The sequence below is a fragment of the Pyrenophora tritici-repentis genome, chromosome 10, assembly GCF_003171515.1.
Source record: "Pyrenophora tritici-repentis strain M4 chromosome 10, whole genome shotgun sequence".
NCBI classification, from domain to species: Eukaryota; Fungi; Ascomycota; class Dothideomycetes; order Pleosporales; family Pleosporaceae; genus Pyrenophora; species Pyrenophora tritici-repentis.
In genome coordinates, this window is record NC_089399.1 from 2,736,564 (window position 1) to 2,751,717 (window position 15,154).

A 15,154-nucleotide genomic window follows, 5' to 3' on the forward strand; every position below is an offset into this window, starting at 1 on the left:
TGGCAGCCAGACCCGTCGATGCTTCCGTCAGGACTCCCGGAGTGCAACGTCATTGGTAGTTGGCCCATGCGTGATGCATTACCTGAACAAGCGTCACGACGCTCCACGCGCACGCTTCTAGTGAGTCGCGACATGTCAAAACAAAAACACGACGCTGTCGTCTAGATGAACGTCCACCGCTGTCTTGATGGACGAGACGGGGAACGCTGAGGCCCAGTCGCCTGCCTTTGAGGCGGGCAGCTCACCTCCCACGCCCACGCAACAGAGTAGCAATGCCTCGGCCAAGTCGAAGAAAGGGGAGGCGATTGAGCAGACGGACTTTGCGAATCCGACCTTGGGTATAATACGCAGATTCTCCCGCCAGCCATCTATGAGCTCGTTGGTATCGCGAGAAGATACGCCCCCGCCTCTGCCACCGCGACCGGCCCTCAATCTACTATCGCGACCCTCGACATCCCATTCCACGGCGCCCGCGAGACCCCGACTCCTATCCAAAGCCACCACACAGCTCTCGGTCGCAAACACCCAGGCCTTTGCTACCGATACGAAAGATGTATCGCCGACCTCGACTGTGGCGAGACCGCATAACTTTGTAGGCGCAAACGTAGTTTCGCGCAATATCAACGATGTCGATGACACGGCGAGCGTGGCCAGCTTCGCGCCGACCGAGGCAGCTGGGTACCAGGAGAGCATACTGGGAGAAGTAATAGGCCAGGCAGAGAAGTCAGAACAGGAGAAGTCACTACTTAGGACGTTGGGACACAAGTTTGGCGACGCTGAAGCGCAAAGCCTGTTTCCCCCGGATCCCTACTTTGAAGCTGCTTTCCGTCGCGAGTTCGACGAGATTGATGAGATGGCAATGGACGGGTCAAACGAAGGTCAGACCCGCATCATGTACGTAGAGGAGGCTCTTGCTGATGTAGTCTATAGAAACGGTGATGCACCAATGGCGCGCTAAACTCAAGCATTTCCTCATCCTCTCGAGCGCCGGCAAGCCTATATACAGTCGACATGGCGACGACCAGCTCATTACAAATTACATCGGCGTGGTGCAAACCATCATATCCTTCTACCAGTCCACTAACGACACCCTGCGAGGCTTCACTGCAGGAGATGTTCGCTTCGTCGTCATGTCCAAGGGTCCGCTCAATCTGGTCGCCATCACGCGTCTGCCAGAGAGCGACTCACAGCTACGCTCGCAGCTAGAAGCACTCTACATGCAAATTCTCTCGACGCTTACTCTCCCTAGCATGGAGCGCATGTTCGCAGCAAGAGCGAATTACGACCTGCGTCGTCCTCTCCAAGGAACTGAAACACTACTATCAGCTCTCGCCGATGGCTTCACACGGGGCTCGCCCTCGACACTGTTGTCAGCACTGGAATGTCTCAAGCTCCGCAAATCCCATCGCGCCACCATCAATAATACGCTTCTCAAGACGCGGTCTGAGAACCTCCTCTATGGCCTAGTCGTGGCGTCAGGCAAGCTTGTCTCCGTCGTCCGGCCCAAGAAACACAGCCTGCACCCAGGTGACCTCCATCTCATCTTCAACATGCTATTCGAAGCCGGTAGCGTCAAAGCCGGCGGAGGTGAGAATTGGATTCCGTTGTGTTTGCCCGGCTTCAACAACACGGGCTATCTGTACATGTACGTAAGCTTCCTGAACTTGGAACGCCCTTCGGAGCAGATGCAAGAACGGCCTCGCACCAGCGATGGAGCCGACGACGAGGTTGCGGTCCTTCTCATTAGCGCAGACAAGGAGAGCTTCTTCGAGCTTAGACGGATGAGAGATGATTTGGTTGAGGTATGTTGTATTCTTTTTTTACTTTACAAAGTCTCCTTATTTCATTCCAAGACATTGGGCGGCACAAAAGACGCGTGGTTCAACAGATCAAATTTACTTTGTGCGTATCAGACAGACGCGGCTGTTGGGGCCGAGCCGTAGATATATTGTTGACATGGGGTGATGCGGGTTTGGTTGGGGAGGGGAATTTGGGGTGGGAAGTGGGGAAACGGGGGGCATTCGTGTTCGCATGGGGTTGCCCTGGGAATCTCTCCGACCAAACCCTACTTCGTATCATCTGCCCTTTTGTTTCTGCCTCGTCCGTCCCGGAAGACGGGTCTTCTGTACGATTCGGCCTCGGAGCTTGGCATCCCCGTTGCTCCTTGTTACTCCGCCTGTCCTTACTAAACGTCCGGCTCTCGGCCCTGAGGACTGGTCAGCTCCGATTCGGTCGTCTGCTGGGTCGACGTCCCGTTGGTGCGGTTTGGTCACTCGGCTTGATTGCTCCTCTTTGGACAGCCCTACCAAGAGGGATCAGCCCTTTGCGTTATATGGGAACCATCGAAGCTAACGGGTACTTCCGCAGAACTTGGAGCGCAACGGCTCTATTGATGCCATACGGACGGCTGTCCAACAGGGGCGTCCCACCTGTACGGATATCGTACCGGGCAGCCCGCTACGACACTTTTTATACAAGTCGAGGGGCAATGTGCAGTTTACCATGCCTAGTTATGCACCCTATTTTGGTGGGGATTTGGAGAAAAGACGGTATGTCCTATCGGCGCATACTCCTTCCCCCGTCCCGTACCCTGTATGCTTACTCGGATCTTACCCTCCGACACTTGGGCCTTGTTTCCTTTTTAGGCTTGCGCTGTTCTCACGCATCTTTCCTCTGATCGATCGTCTTTACTGATCTATATGGGCTAGACTGATCGATCTCTACAACAAACTCCATAGCAATCTGCACAGCAAACCCACAACCCTCAAGGTACACCATGAGACGAATACTACATGCATAGCTCTGGCATGGAGCACACCGCTCTTTGAGCTATATGCTGTAGCGCCTGCGAATACGTCGAGGGCCGCGTTGGCGGCGAGTGCGAATAAGATTATCCAGTGGGTTAGGCGCGAAGAGGAGAGGGTGTTTATTATTGGCGGTGCGGTATTCTAGCACATATCAACGGGTAATGAATTTTTTCTGTTGGGTCACAAAATCATGGTCAGGGCAAGTAAAGTAGATACCCAGATACGAGTACGAAGCTCACAAGGCAACAAGCATACATACGAAATGAGAAGATGATAAAAATCATTTACAAGGTTCATACTTGTACACACCGAGGTTTTACGACTGTTTCCATGGGGAAGAGAGCCAAGCACCAGCATATATTCATCCAAGCCTTGGGCGTACCCACAACACCAAAAGACTCAATCAGGCCTTTGGTAACACCCCGGCCCCCCTCATTTCACCAAACACATCCTTCAGGCTTCCCCACGTATCCCTATACCCCTTCCAACCACACTCCCTCGCCTTACTCATACTAATGACCAGATCGAAATTCCTGCCCAGCACAAAGCCCAAGAAAGGCCAAGTCGCCTTGTCGAAGGCAGTCTTGTCCAACCCCTCACGCTGCGCAACACGGATCCAAGCCTCTCTCACATCATCTCTCTTTGCCCATTTGACCAAATCAATATGCTGTTCCACTTTGTTCGTTTTTTGGACAACGTATGTACCTTCTAACCCCAGCTCAGCAGCTTGAACCGAGATGGGTGGTTGAGGCGCCATATCCACCGACGATGCCATACTATCGCCATCGCCATCGCGAGCCTTTTCTCCAAACTGATTTTTCTTAACGCTCGCACCAAAGTAGCTCACAACTTTCGGCCACAGATTCATCCAAGATTCCACATCGCCATTGACGACGTTGAAGGCTTGGTTCGCAGCGCGTGGTTCCAGCGCGGCTCAGGCACAGAACTCGGCGTGGAGTTTGGACGAAGTGAAGGAGTCGAATTTTGTGTAGAAGGAGGGTGATCCGGGGAATATGATTTCGTTGTTCTTGTTCGAGTTGGAGGATGAGGAGGCAGCAAGTTCCTTTGAAACAACAGTATACAACGCAATCGAAGCAGCCAAATTCATAAAATTCCCCATTGCAAAACCAATTACATCGTTCGGGTACGTGACAACCCACTCCTTGGCGTGTTTTTCGCAGAACTCGTGTAGAATGTTTTGCTGGTTGTAGTAGAAGTTGGGCGGCCATTTGGAGGTATCGGTCAGCCAGGGCGTGTCTTCCGTCATGGGTTGTTTGGGCATTCCGAGGTGGACCCCGTATTGTTTTGCACCACAGACAAGGATTATCCGTTTTACGTCGGAGATGGCGTTGGTCTTTTCGAGCGCGGAGAGGAAGTTTGAGAGCATACGGCCGTTTACGGTCCAGGCGTCTTGTTCGGCGTCTTGTGCGAGGTAAGCGGCGAAGAAGAAGTATTCGCCGCGTACTGATTTGAGGTCTGCGGCCATTTCATCGGGGGAAGATTGGAGGTCGATGTGGTTGTGGATTATGTTGTCTGGGTAGTCTTCTTTTTTGCCGCGGGAGAGGGCGTGGATGGTGGGCCATTGTTGACGGTGTTGGCTGAGCTCGAAGACGATTTCTCGGCCCAAGATGCCTGCAGTTTGTTAGGAGAGATGGGATGAGATGTAAAGGACACATACCTGTGGCGCCGGTTACAATCGCTGAAGGCATCTTGTTGGTGTGTCGGATGTTATGTTGTTACTTCAAAAAGTTGGTAGACCCCAGTATAAGAAGCAGTGCTGTGAGCATACACGACGTAAATATGTTTTCATCCAGGTACATGTCACAAATTCGTATAAATAATTGCCCACTGGGTAATCATATACGGTAGCTGTGGTCCACCGCGGCCGACCTATCCGAAGACTTACGCCATGCTGACATGGCGGAAGTAAAAGACCCAATCAACTTGATAGACCCTGTATTTGCCATCGAGATATCAGGTGACTGTACCATCCATAGTAGGCGTCAAACTAGCTGAGTATCGGGCATTGATTTCAGGATGTAATAACGCAAGACGCCGTTGTCTTGTAAACTTTCCAGTCACACGAAGAGGTTGCCTTGAGCAATGACTAAAAACCCCACAAGTCAATGACCTCTCGAGTGTTTGTATATCTAAATCTAACGTAGGGCCACGGCGTGTGCCTTATATCCATTCTGGTCTGTTCCAAGAAGAATAATGCTTTCCCTCTTCCACTCCAGAAACATGTATTCAACATGGTCCAACGAGTGAATATCAAACCAAGCGAACCACAGGTCGGATACATTTCCTGGTTTGTGACAGGGCGCGTTTTGGACTCATATCCCTCGAAACTTGCTTTCCTTTACGGCCATACGAAACACGTCATTTTTTTGTAGTTGCTTTTTATGTTTCGTTTGTCGCAGGGGGTTTGCCTCTCCTGACCCGGACATGCTGTGACAGGTGCCACGTCTTGCGCGCAATGAGTCATAGCTAGGAGGTTCTCGGTCGGATTGAGGGTCGCAGAGTGGAGTGGAGTGGATGGAGGAAAGCGATGGTAGGACGGGACGGTCTTCACTTTGGTGGACGCTTTTGCCAGGTGAGCTCTCGAAACTGGCTCTTCACCTCGTCTTTGAAGTGATCAAGCGACGATGGACCCGTTCCTGACAGTAACGTTAGTTTATCGTAATTCCAAGACAACAAATACACGGCATAACATACTGCCACCCCCATTTTTCTGCTCAAAGTCCGGTAGTCTGTTGATCTTGCGATAGGCCTTTTGCACGGCTCGGTTGAATGTCGGCGATCTGATGAGCTTGGAAGTGTCAGTTACTAGGATGGTAATGTACGTAGAGCAAAGGAACATGGACGTACGCGTGCGACGGCCCAGGCCTGTACCCGATTGTCAGTATGGAGTTTCCATTTGGTTCAAAAGGGCCGGCATACCTCGAAGAGTGCGAACCATGGGCCCATTCTGAGGTCAGTAAGACATATGCAGAGTAATATTCGCTGCCACTTTCGGATAACAGGAGTGCGCCGGCGTTGCGTTGGTCGAGCAGGTGGCGGATGCTGTGTGGTGGGTGAAGGGCAAGTGTGATGGGGCGACGTCGGAACTGACATGACAGCGGAATGACGCCTCCAAAACCAATCAACTAGTCACCCGGGCCTGCAGTTGCAACGCGAACGCGAACGCGACTGACACTTCCAGTGCTTCTTGGTTTCATCCCGTGTTTGTTTCTGTTCTCTTGTTGTTTATAACTTGGTCCATCTTCTCTTGCACACTTTGATTCTCTACATTCGCACACTGAACATTACACAATACAAGGGCCTGCCTCGTACTGTGCTTTGGATTATACACAACCCCCACTACTGCGTGCCCCTCACTCAACCCGTCACTATCCAGCGATTTGTTATACGCCCAACTCGCCCCATCTATTGTTAGGTGTGAAACACCAGCACGCACGAGTCGCACACGTGGCAGTGGAAACTGAACACCTGGTACCCGCAATCACTATCGGCTGATCTTTACTCTCTTGGGCGTGCGGCGACCTGTGCACGTATCCGCCTCCACCACCCGCTCACTATTCAGTCTTCAACTTTTCTCGTTCCTGCACTCCCTGGGCCCGAATCGCTCCTCGATACCAGCGCCAACTTCTTCAAACTGCATAAACTCCGCGCCCTCAGGCGCAAAGCGAAGCTCAAGGGCGTCCTTCTCAGGACCGACCCAGACATGGCTCAGGCGGGGGTTCCCATCTCTCCTTCGGCCTCGTCCAAGCGCTCTCGTAGCAAGGACAGTACGCGTTCGCTTACCACCTCGTCGCTCAACACGCCCGCCGCGAATACGCCTGCTGCAAGCACGAACAGCCTGGTTATTCCCTTCTTGACTCCAGGTACACCTGGCGCCTGCCATTTATCCCCTCAAGACCCGACTCCATATCCAGTCTTTTTGCAGCCGACCGCGGATCTGCGCGCCAAATGGGATCGCTTGGAAGAGATATCAAGAGCACGCATAAATGATGCCGGTCCACTGAATGCGTCGGATCAACCAAGTCAGTGGGCGAGGTGTTGTGGCAATGGATATGCCATTCGCAATCGATATGCGAATGTCGACCCCTATCAGTCCAACCGCGTGCATCTTGAAGTACCAGAGGGTCAGTTTGACTACATCAATGCCTCACCAATCATTCTCGAGTGTACTGAATCAGGAACCTTGCTCAAATACATCGCGACTCAAGGACCCAAGGCTGATACCTGGTCGCACATTTGGCGCATGATTTGGAAGGAGAATCCCGAGTTTGCAGTCATCGTAATGCTCACCCAGACCTGGGAAGCGAACCGCGAGAAGTGCTATCCCTACTATCCACAATCACTCGACGCCCCCGATATGCGCGTCAACGAGCAGGACGAATTCCAGGATGGCCTCATCCACAACCTGCACTTGGCTTCGTACACGATGGACGAAGATGCGCGGACTCAAGTGAGGGAGATAGACATGACAACAGATGATGGAAGCGAGTCGAGGAAGGTCTGGCACCTCCTCTTTGCCGGCTGGCCAGACTTCTCGGTACCCGAGGGAGATGATCGGGCAGGTATGCTGAAGCTGATCGAGATTTCTCACGAGAAAAATGGGGGCGAGCCGGCGAATCCGCGTATCGTACATTGCAGTGCGGGTATCGGCCGTAGCGGAACCTTCATTGCGTTGGACTGGCTCGTGCAGGAGCTCGAAGAGGGCGCACTGGATGAGGTGCCAGAGTCCGAGGACCCGGTCATGGACGTCGTCCAGAAGCTTAGAGACCAACGACCTGGCATGGTACAGTCCGACTCACAGTTCCAGTTCATCTACGACGTCATGCGCGAGCGATGGCGCGAACGATGGATTGCCCAACATCCTGATGAAGCGAACCAACTCGGCCTGACCACTGTCACGACGCCATCCGACTGCGAGCAGCCTGCACTCAAACGCCAAAAGTCGATACATACTAGCGATGAGGTTCCTCCGACATCACCATCCTCACATAGCCAGGACCCGCCCGGTTCGCCGGATGCGCTCGCACAACTAGAAGCCGAACTTCAGGATGCCGATATGGAGTATGAGCAAGGCAAGACCTAGAGGGCTTCGCTAGTACGAAAAGGCCGGCGTTCGCAAGTATCAAGAGACACGCGCATGTTGTCGTTGGCAGACAATACCATGCCTCCCCCTGGGCCTGGTGTTGGGACTACCGTTCCACCTTCAGTCGTACCCGAGAACGTGTCTGTGGAACTCCATATTGAGCCACTAGAAGGTGCTACAGACCTTGAAGCACAATTGGACGGGGTTGAGTACCCTCCCCCTCCCCCCTATCCTTTACCCCCTCCTTATCAATCAGTTGAGTGTCTTGCGTTTGGTCCACGCGAGTTGATTTGTGGCCCTGTACACATGGTTTTCTGCATGATTCTTACGTGCTTTCTTATTGTCTGCATCATGTTTGCTCTTTAGGATAGATAGTCTTGAAAGCCGTGTAATTTTGTCTTTGGATGCATAGCGTTGCGGAAATACCCCCTAGGTTTGTTGGGTTGGGTCAAGTCTCCAAGAAAGAGAGCGGGCAAAGGTACATAGTCTTTGCATTCACTGTATTGGTAATTTAGATTCTATTCTGCCGCTGCCCAACTCGCCCTCGAGTTTGAACCATCCCCGCTCTTTCCCTTTCTATTATGTATATCGTGAGGCAACATTCGGACCGTTGGCGATGAATGCATCTGCCAAGATATCGCCCTAGAACTTGCAGTGGTAGCGTGCGCACTACCTGGGTAGGCCCTGGCATAGTCATAGGGCTAAGCGATCATGTGACAGCCAGCTGAACAAGTCCAGCATCCCTACCATCGGTCTTCACGCCACTACCACATCGACACAAATACATTTTGCACGCTATACTTATGGTACCAGAGCTCCGCTCCAATCCAGGTCTAGCAATTTCCGTCTCCCGGCCTTGATCAAAAGAGAGTAGTGCATTCAAACACTGAGCTGGACGCAATGCACAGCTTACATGCTCCTTCCTTAAGAAATCTACCGTCCCGCAGTACCGCCTCAGCCCTAGGCAGATAGAGTTGAGTGCTGACACCGGACAATGCGCAGTCAAACCCAACAATAAGCATGAGCGGGGGTGGCACTGCACACACAGCCTTGTTTGTCGTATTAACCCCTCGTATGGCTCAGGTACCGGCATTCCCCTTTTTTGCGACACACACGACGCCTAGCACCAACGCACAGGTGTTCACTTGGCAACGTTTGCTACTCCCCCAAGATCGCAAGGCGCAACAACGATGGGCACAGAGCAGTAGAGCCGAGCACTAGGTCCTTGTTTTCATGTGTCTGTGTGTGTGTGTGTGTGTGTTGTGGCCGTATTCTGCCCGCTCCCCGTGTCTGAGCCACACACCGCCTTTGCCAAGGTGAAGGGAAATCAAGGCGAAAGGGGAAAAAGGGCTCAGCGCTGAGACGATCGCCGACTTGGATTTCCGCTTCCTGTCTCGGTCACGCTTTGACTCATCTGCGTTTTTCATTTACCCATGTTTTGTTCAATACAGTGAGTGAGATGCCGTGTATTCTATTTTCATTCATACTCATGCGTCAAGATTTGTCCGACGGTAAAGGAGGGGGACTCGGTCTTGTATTACCAATCAGACTCTCAGCGGCCTCACGCTTTGGTTTCCCCTTTTCTCACCTCGTGTTTTTTTAAATGGCTCATTTCCAGATATGGTATTTGATGATACGTTATATTCTTTACTGTTCTGTATTAAACGGTATAGTCACGATACGTGGTCTGGTCAACCATGAGCTGGCTAGGGCAACAGCAAATACCGCCGACAACGCGCAACGTGCACTGTTCTTGCTTGTGTTTCTCTTTCTCTCTGCAACTAGCACGGCGCAAGAGGCGCGTAACAGTAATGTCACTAATCTTGGCGCCGACAAGTAAAACCAACAACCATTCACTTGGACATTATGTCACATCACCTAAGCCAAGCATACACCGTACGTCTTACTCACCGTTTACAAAGCAGCTCCGCCCCCATCTGTGAACCAGATCATCAATCTGACGTCCCTCGGTTGGGGGGAAGCATAAACTAAACGCACGAACGGAGACCAAGCTTACCGCTGACATCGAGGGGGCAGCGAGCGGTCGGGGGACGAAGCAGCCGTCGGCAGATACAGCGTAAGATCAAGGCTATTGCGTGATTCTAGGTCGACTTTTGGTTTCGTTCAAACCGCACGCAGCACAGCCAGCACGTACGAAGCAAAAAGACGTTGAGGATATATTTACTCATCGGATCTTGAAAACGGTAACTAGGTTTCGGCCTTTTTACCGTACGGTCCAGGCATGGTAGAAATTGCGGCTTAGTTACTGCAGAATGCGGACTTGCATATGTGTGCAGTTGTCGGGCTGCAGCATCTCAATAGCAGCGGGCTGTGTAAGCTTAGGGCTTGTGTGGGGTTAAGCTTTTTATGCTACGAATCGTGTGGAATGATATGAGTCTGGGGCAGGACCGTGAGCTGTCGGGGATATATGTCGCGTCTTATCTGAATAGGGGTGGCTTGGTGTTTTGGGGTGTCGGTGGGCTGTGAGCTTTGGGCTTAGAAGATGGAGGTTAGAGCTGAAGGCAAGACATGGCATTGGTGGAAGATGTGTGTATGCGATTTACAAAGCTTATTCTCTTGGAGTTTTTGAAAAGAACGGATTGGAGGATATACACAGTATGTCTGGTAGGAACAGGTGAAGGTACTATGCAAACTGTATCTTGGTCTAATGTTCATGCCTTCTTATTGGACATGTGTTTCCACCGCTGTATCTGCATGTCTTGAAACTCTGAGAGCCGTAGTAGGTGCGCCAAGCGTCTAGCATCGAGATCATGGCACGGAGAATTGACGTTCGTTGCACTTTCGTATGGGTAGTTCCGTTGGATGGACTTTCCCAAAGCATGCCCAAAGCATGCACTCCCTAAAACAACATCACACTTCCCGCTGCATTATGTACAGTCAATCTTCATTTAGAGCACATGTTCAATTTCAAAAGTAATCTTTTTTTAGACTTTGACAGCTTTGACTACGCGGGACTCAATCCCAGGTCCCCAGGTCTCAGCGTTCCTGTCAGCAACGTCCCGTCCACCACACACATGACATTTGCGTTTCATGGGGGTTTGAATCGAAGAGATCTGCCGCCGAGCAGCTGGGCATCAGCGTCGCAAAGCTTAAATTCGCGCAAAATAACATGTAATGCGTTGCCCGCGCGCGCTTTGGGCGCTCGAGTACCAGATCGTCGATCCTGCGACTCGTCTCCAAACTGATTGCAAGCTGACGGGCCGATAACCGGAGGTCCAGGTGCAGGGCGGATCCTTTTCGGAACAAAGGACGGTTAGTGATCAACTGGACACCCAACTGAGCAACGAACGCGAAAGTAGATGGCATTAGCTAACGCACCTTTTGTTTCAGCACCACCGCACAGGCAACATGTCGATACGTCGAGCGGTATGCTGCTGAACAGATCCTGCAATGATACTGAAAACGTCAATATTATCAGTCGAATTCTCAATAAGCAGGGTTTGCGATAGCCGTTGGCCTGGCTTTTGACATTTCATTGACCACGGTCGAAGATCCCGCCATGACCATGCAGATGGGCGTAGGGCGGAGGACCTGGCGGGCTTAATAAGGCAGTCGCAGCCTTGCCGACATTTAGTCTATGCAAGATGCTGTCTCAGGCTAGGCGGTCTCGGTCGTTGTAGTGCACAATGTGACGTTGGGAAGACCCTGCGTGTGCAGATGTATTCCTCTGACGTCTCGAGTGCGTGCCAATGATATAATCTAGGATCGGATTCCGAACAAAAACTGTTTACCGTATGTGATGAGCCTTACAGAAAGTCGGTGGCCTCACTTCGCGATGGGTCTCGGTATAGTTGCTGGGGTACCACACAAGTGCAGATCACCCGTGCTTGTAGTCGGTGTAGTACCACTTGGTAAACTTGGTAAATGGCCTTGGTTGGCATCGTCTCCGGGCATGATGAAGCATAGGTATGCTTGCCCTTGGCTCCCAGCATCGTGGTACAGGTATCCTTCTCGATATACTCCATGTCACATTCTTCTGCCGAAGCTAAACATTTGGTAAGGATGAAGTGACAGATGAGGAAAGTATCGATAATGCGCCAACGTACTGGTAGAATCTGGGGAAGAACGATTGCAAGTTAGGGTAAGAAGACAAATAGATTAAGCAAATGGCCGTTACTATGGCCAAAAAGGGCGAAAGCGTCCAACCGAGTCGTGGATTCACCTTGCAGAACTAATAGTTTGATGATGTGTTGGACAATCAAACTAACTAGGTGTAGAAGCACCGATCAACATGTGAATACGTACTGAAGAAAAGCATTACCTGGGTGGCTTCTTTAACTAAGATTAAAGGAAGATGGATGAGCACCGTTTGACCCAACTGGGGACACAGAGGTATTTCGTGGGAGCGAGTTACGGACGTAGGGGAAGAGTCCCTCGATGCCGTGTGCCGTGTCTTGTGCCGTGTCTTGTGCCGTGTCTTGTGCCGTGTCTTGTGCCGTGTCTTGTGCCGTGTTCGGACGGTCAGCAAAATCGCGGGTACCGATCGTCTTAGGGCCGAAGATTACATGTTCGAAAAGCGGAGATCAAACGTTTCGGAGAAGCCTCGTACGAAGCAAAGTATTTGATGCTTATGCTTCTAGCGGGTTTTGGGCTGGTAACTTATTGTGATTGATTTCGGACCGCAAACGACAGGTATGTCAGCAATGAATCCCAGATAGCAGTTTGTGTGATTGGCGTGACACTCTTCTGAGTAAGGTCGGTGGCAAAACAAGGCCGTAAATGACGCCGTATGCTGATCGTAAAATATGAAGCCTGGATACGTTACTGTACAGTCATCAGAAGAGTCTCGACTGTACGGTCATGATGCCCAGTGGGGCTGTTGGCCGCCCTCGGTCGAACCAAAGCGATGGTCAATGTGGGTGCTGCAAAACGGGAGGATCATGATCAGCAGGCCTTTTCGCGCTGCGGATATTACCGAGAAACTCTACCTCAGAAAAAGTCTGTGCGTTTGGGTTGAAGAGATGCACGTGACGCGGTCTAGCAGCCGAAATTGATCAAGTGCGCAGAACAGTGCAGCACTATGCTATGCGTATAGGTGGTATAGTGTGTACTTTACCAGGATTCTGCTTATGTGGTTGGAATGCTGTGGCGATGGCGGCCAGGCTCTTTAGTTGATGGTAGAGCCAGACTCGGGCATCAACAATCAGTCTAGACATGGTGACAGTTGTGGCATATGTATGCGAATCTTCGTACTCATGTCGTGTTCGAGAGCTCAACGACATGGTGGCTTGTGATGCGCTGTGACGTGGGTGGAGTCATGCAGACACCAGACAAATTGTCGAAGCTTTTCAGCCTTACGGTGCACACACTGTGGGGCGTGAATTCCCGTCGTCAATGAGGCTCAAAGGCCGCGTAGGCGGCCACCAGCCTTGCACGATCAAACGTGCTATGCTTGCTCTAGACACAGTAGTAGTAGTAGTAGTAGTAGTACCTAGGTAGTACCTTCTTTGCCGCAGTCGGAGGGGTCGTCTCAGCGAATTCGCGTCGCACCACTGTTGACATCATCTCGCGCTGTTAGAGGCAGTGAACTGCAACCTGTGTCGGTCGATAATTTCACAAAGAGTGCCCAGCAAGAGCTAGACTTGATGTCGCTGTCGCGGTTCGCTCTTCGGCTTCGGCAACGGGAGTGGAAAAGGCGAACATCGTCACCGTTTTGGGTCGGAAAGCTAACTGTCCGATGCCGAGAACAGGCAAGACGATGCGGATGCCGCGTACTGTCGTGCCCTGGCAAAGAGTGCCCTGGCAAAGAGATACGAACAAATTGACAACCAGACCCTAACTAAACGCTTGGCATCAAAACTCCAAGCCCAGCGTGGCGGGTGTCCTGAGGTCTGCGGTCCAAACCGTCCCCGTTGCTTGCAACCTGCTCGCTGGGGACGCAAGACGACCCGACAGCGACAAGTCACCAATAACTATGGCACAAGGCTCCCATGGAAGTGCCAGCAATGCCTGAGGCTTGCGTGCGAACATGGTGAGGCGGAGTCCAAGGTTGGCTCAGCACGGAGCCGTGCAAACCCCGCAATTGACCGCAGCTCATGAAATGTATACAATACCCAAGTTCTGCAAATTTCTTACTGTGCTTAGGCAGACCAAATCAACCTCGTATCCGTAAGAAATGATTTTCATTCAGCGTTTCCCCTTTGTGGCTCGGCGGCTCGGCAGCCCGGTATCTTTGCGAGCCGCCCAGTCCTGCCCAGCGTTGTTCCGTTGCGGAAATGGCTAGTATCGTGAGCACAGGTTCTGTAACAAAACAAGTCCATTTCTTGGCTCGTCACGGCACTCTGCCAGCTGATCGACTCCAGAATACGCATCGGAACCCCAGATCAATTCGAATCAGGGCCCCGCTGCCTGCAGAGAAACCGCCAGGTTTGAAACCTTGTCATAGCCCTTGTTTTGACTGTCGCCAACCTGAGCGGTGTGATTCCAAGCTTGTTAGTAGGAACAACACATTGGTGCGACAACTATACAGCGGATGAACAAGGTCTCTGGTACTGGCTTGGCAAGTGCTGAGCAACAGCTGTTGACGACGACTCTCCACCCCTGTTACGACCAAGGTCATTAGAGCCGCGTGAATGGATCCTGTCTTGGGAGCTGCAAGCCAACTATCCATTTCTGATCGACCATCTTAATTTGAGGACGACTAGACAAGCCTTTGCATGCTCATCAAGTAGTAATCTCAAACAGCATACGACGACGATGAAAGCTTATGGTTGGGCGGAAGGAACAGTGTTCGCCCAAGTCGCAAGGAAGACCGTTGTTGGTTGCCAGCGAGATGGTGCAAATTGCCATGATGAGTCGGCTGGCTTGGTGAAGTTGTATTGTTGTTTGCCCAGTACCCCACGCAATCTGGTATCGCGAGTGAGTCGGCCTGACTTTCGGCCACGATCGGTGTGTGTCCCTTGAGCGAGCAATGGACGACGTCCTACTATGTTCCCTTGCCTAAGTCCTCGGAAGCCATTAGCAGGATTCCTTCAACCACTCGATTTAGAGGACTTTCTCGCCAGCAAACCCCGAAAGTGTCCTAGAACTGCCCAGCTCTCAGACATAGTCTTGGTCTAAATATGATCGCTGTTGCCGAGCCCGCACTGGTCTGTTCGTCGGCGAAGCAAGAATCCGAACCAACAGAAAGTCGCCGAGAGCACTCAGCAGACGCTGATAGGGCTTATGTTAACGAACTATCGGCGATACGATATGTTGGTCATGTCAATGTCAGCCTTCTGCA

At 51.7% G+C, this 15,154-nt stretch overlaps 5 protein-coding genes across 5 annotated transcripts; 3 read left to right on the forward strand and 2 right to left on the reverse strand.

Moving 5' to 3' along the window:
* Positions 1-187: 187 nt before the first annotated feature.
* PtrM4_048590 (uncharacterized protein) lies at positions 188-958 on the forward strand (the record flags this gene model as incomplete). Its single annotated transcript, XM_066104775.1, has 1 exon — positions 188-958. The coding sequence occupies one exon, from the start codon at positions 188-190 to the stop codon at positions 956-958; it is 771 nt and encodes a 256-aa protein (XP_065959339.1).
* A 172-nt stretch (positions 959-1,130) lies between these two features.
* PtrM4_048600 (uncharacterized protein) lies at positions 1,131-2,952 on the forward strand (the record flags this gene model as incomplete). The annotated part of the gene is made up of 3 exons (XM_066104776.1): positions 1,131-1,802; positions 2,368-2,549; positions 2,709-2,952. The coding sequence occupies 3 exons, from the start codon at positions 1,131-1,133 to the stop codon at positions 2,950-2,952; spliced, it is 1,098 nt and encodes a 365-aa protein (XP_065959340.1).
* A 789-nt stretch (positions 2,953-3,741) lies between these two features.
* Positions 3,742-4,516, reverse strand: PtrM4_048610 (TT-ORF1 multi-domain protein; the record flags this gene model as incomplete). The annotated part of the gene is made up of 2 exons (XM_001936686.2): positions 3,742-4,439; positions 4,486-4,516. 2 exons carry the CDS (start codon positions 4,514-4,516, stop codon positions 3,742-3,744), a joined length of 729 nt encoding a protein of 242 aa, XP_001936721.2.
* Positions 4,517-5,375: 859 nt separating this feature from the next.
* PtrM4_048620 (DUF2697 domain containing protein) lies at positions 5,376-5,774 on the reverse strand (the record flags this gene model as incomplete). The annotated part of the gene is made up of 4 exons (XM_066104777.1): positions 5,376-5,464; positions 5,523-5,616; positions 5,676-5,693; positions 5,748-5,774. The coding sequence occupies 4 exons, from the start codon at positions 5,772-5,774 to the stop codon at positions 5,376-5,378; spliced, it is 228 nt and encodes a 75-aa protein (XP_065959341.1).
* Positions 5,775-6,531: 757 nt separating this feature from the next.
* PtrM4_048630 (PTP2, Protein tyrosine phosphatase) lies at positions 6,532-7,911 on the forward strand (the record flags this gene model as incomplete). Its single annotated transcript, XM_001936688.1, has 1 exon — positions 6,532-7,911. One exon carries the CDS (start codon positions 6,532-6,534, stop codon positions 7,909-7,911), a length of 1,380 nt encoding a protein of 459 aa, XP_001936723.1.
* Between the last annotated feature and the right edge of the window lie 7,243 nt (positions 7,912-15,154).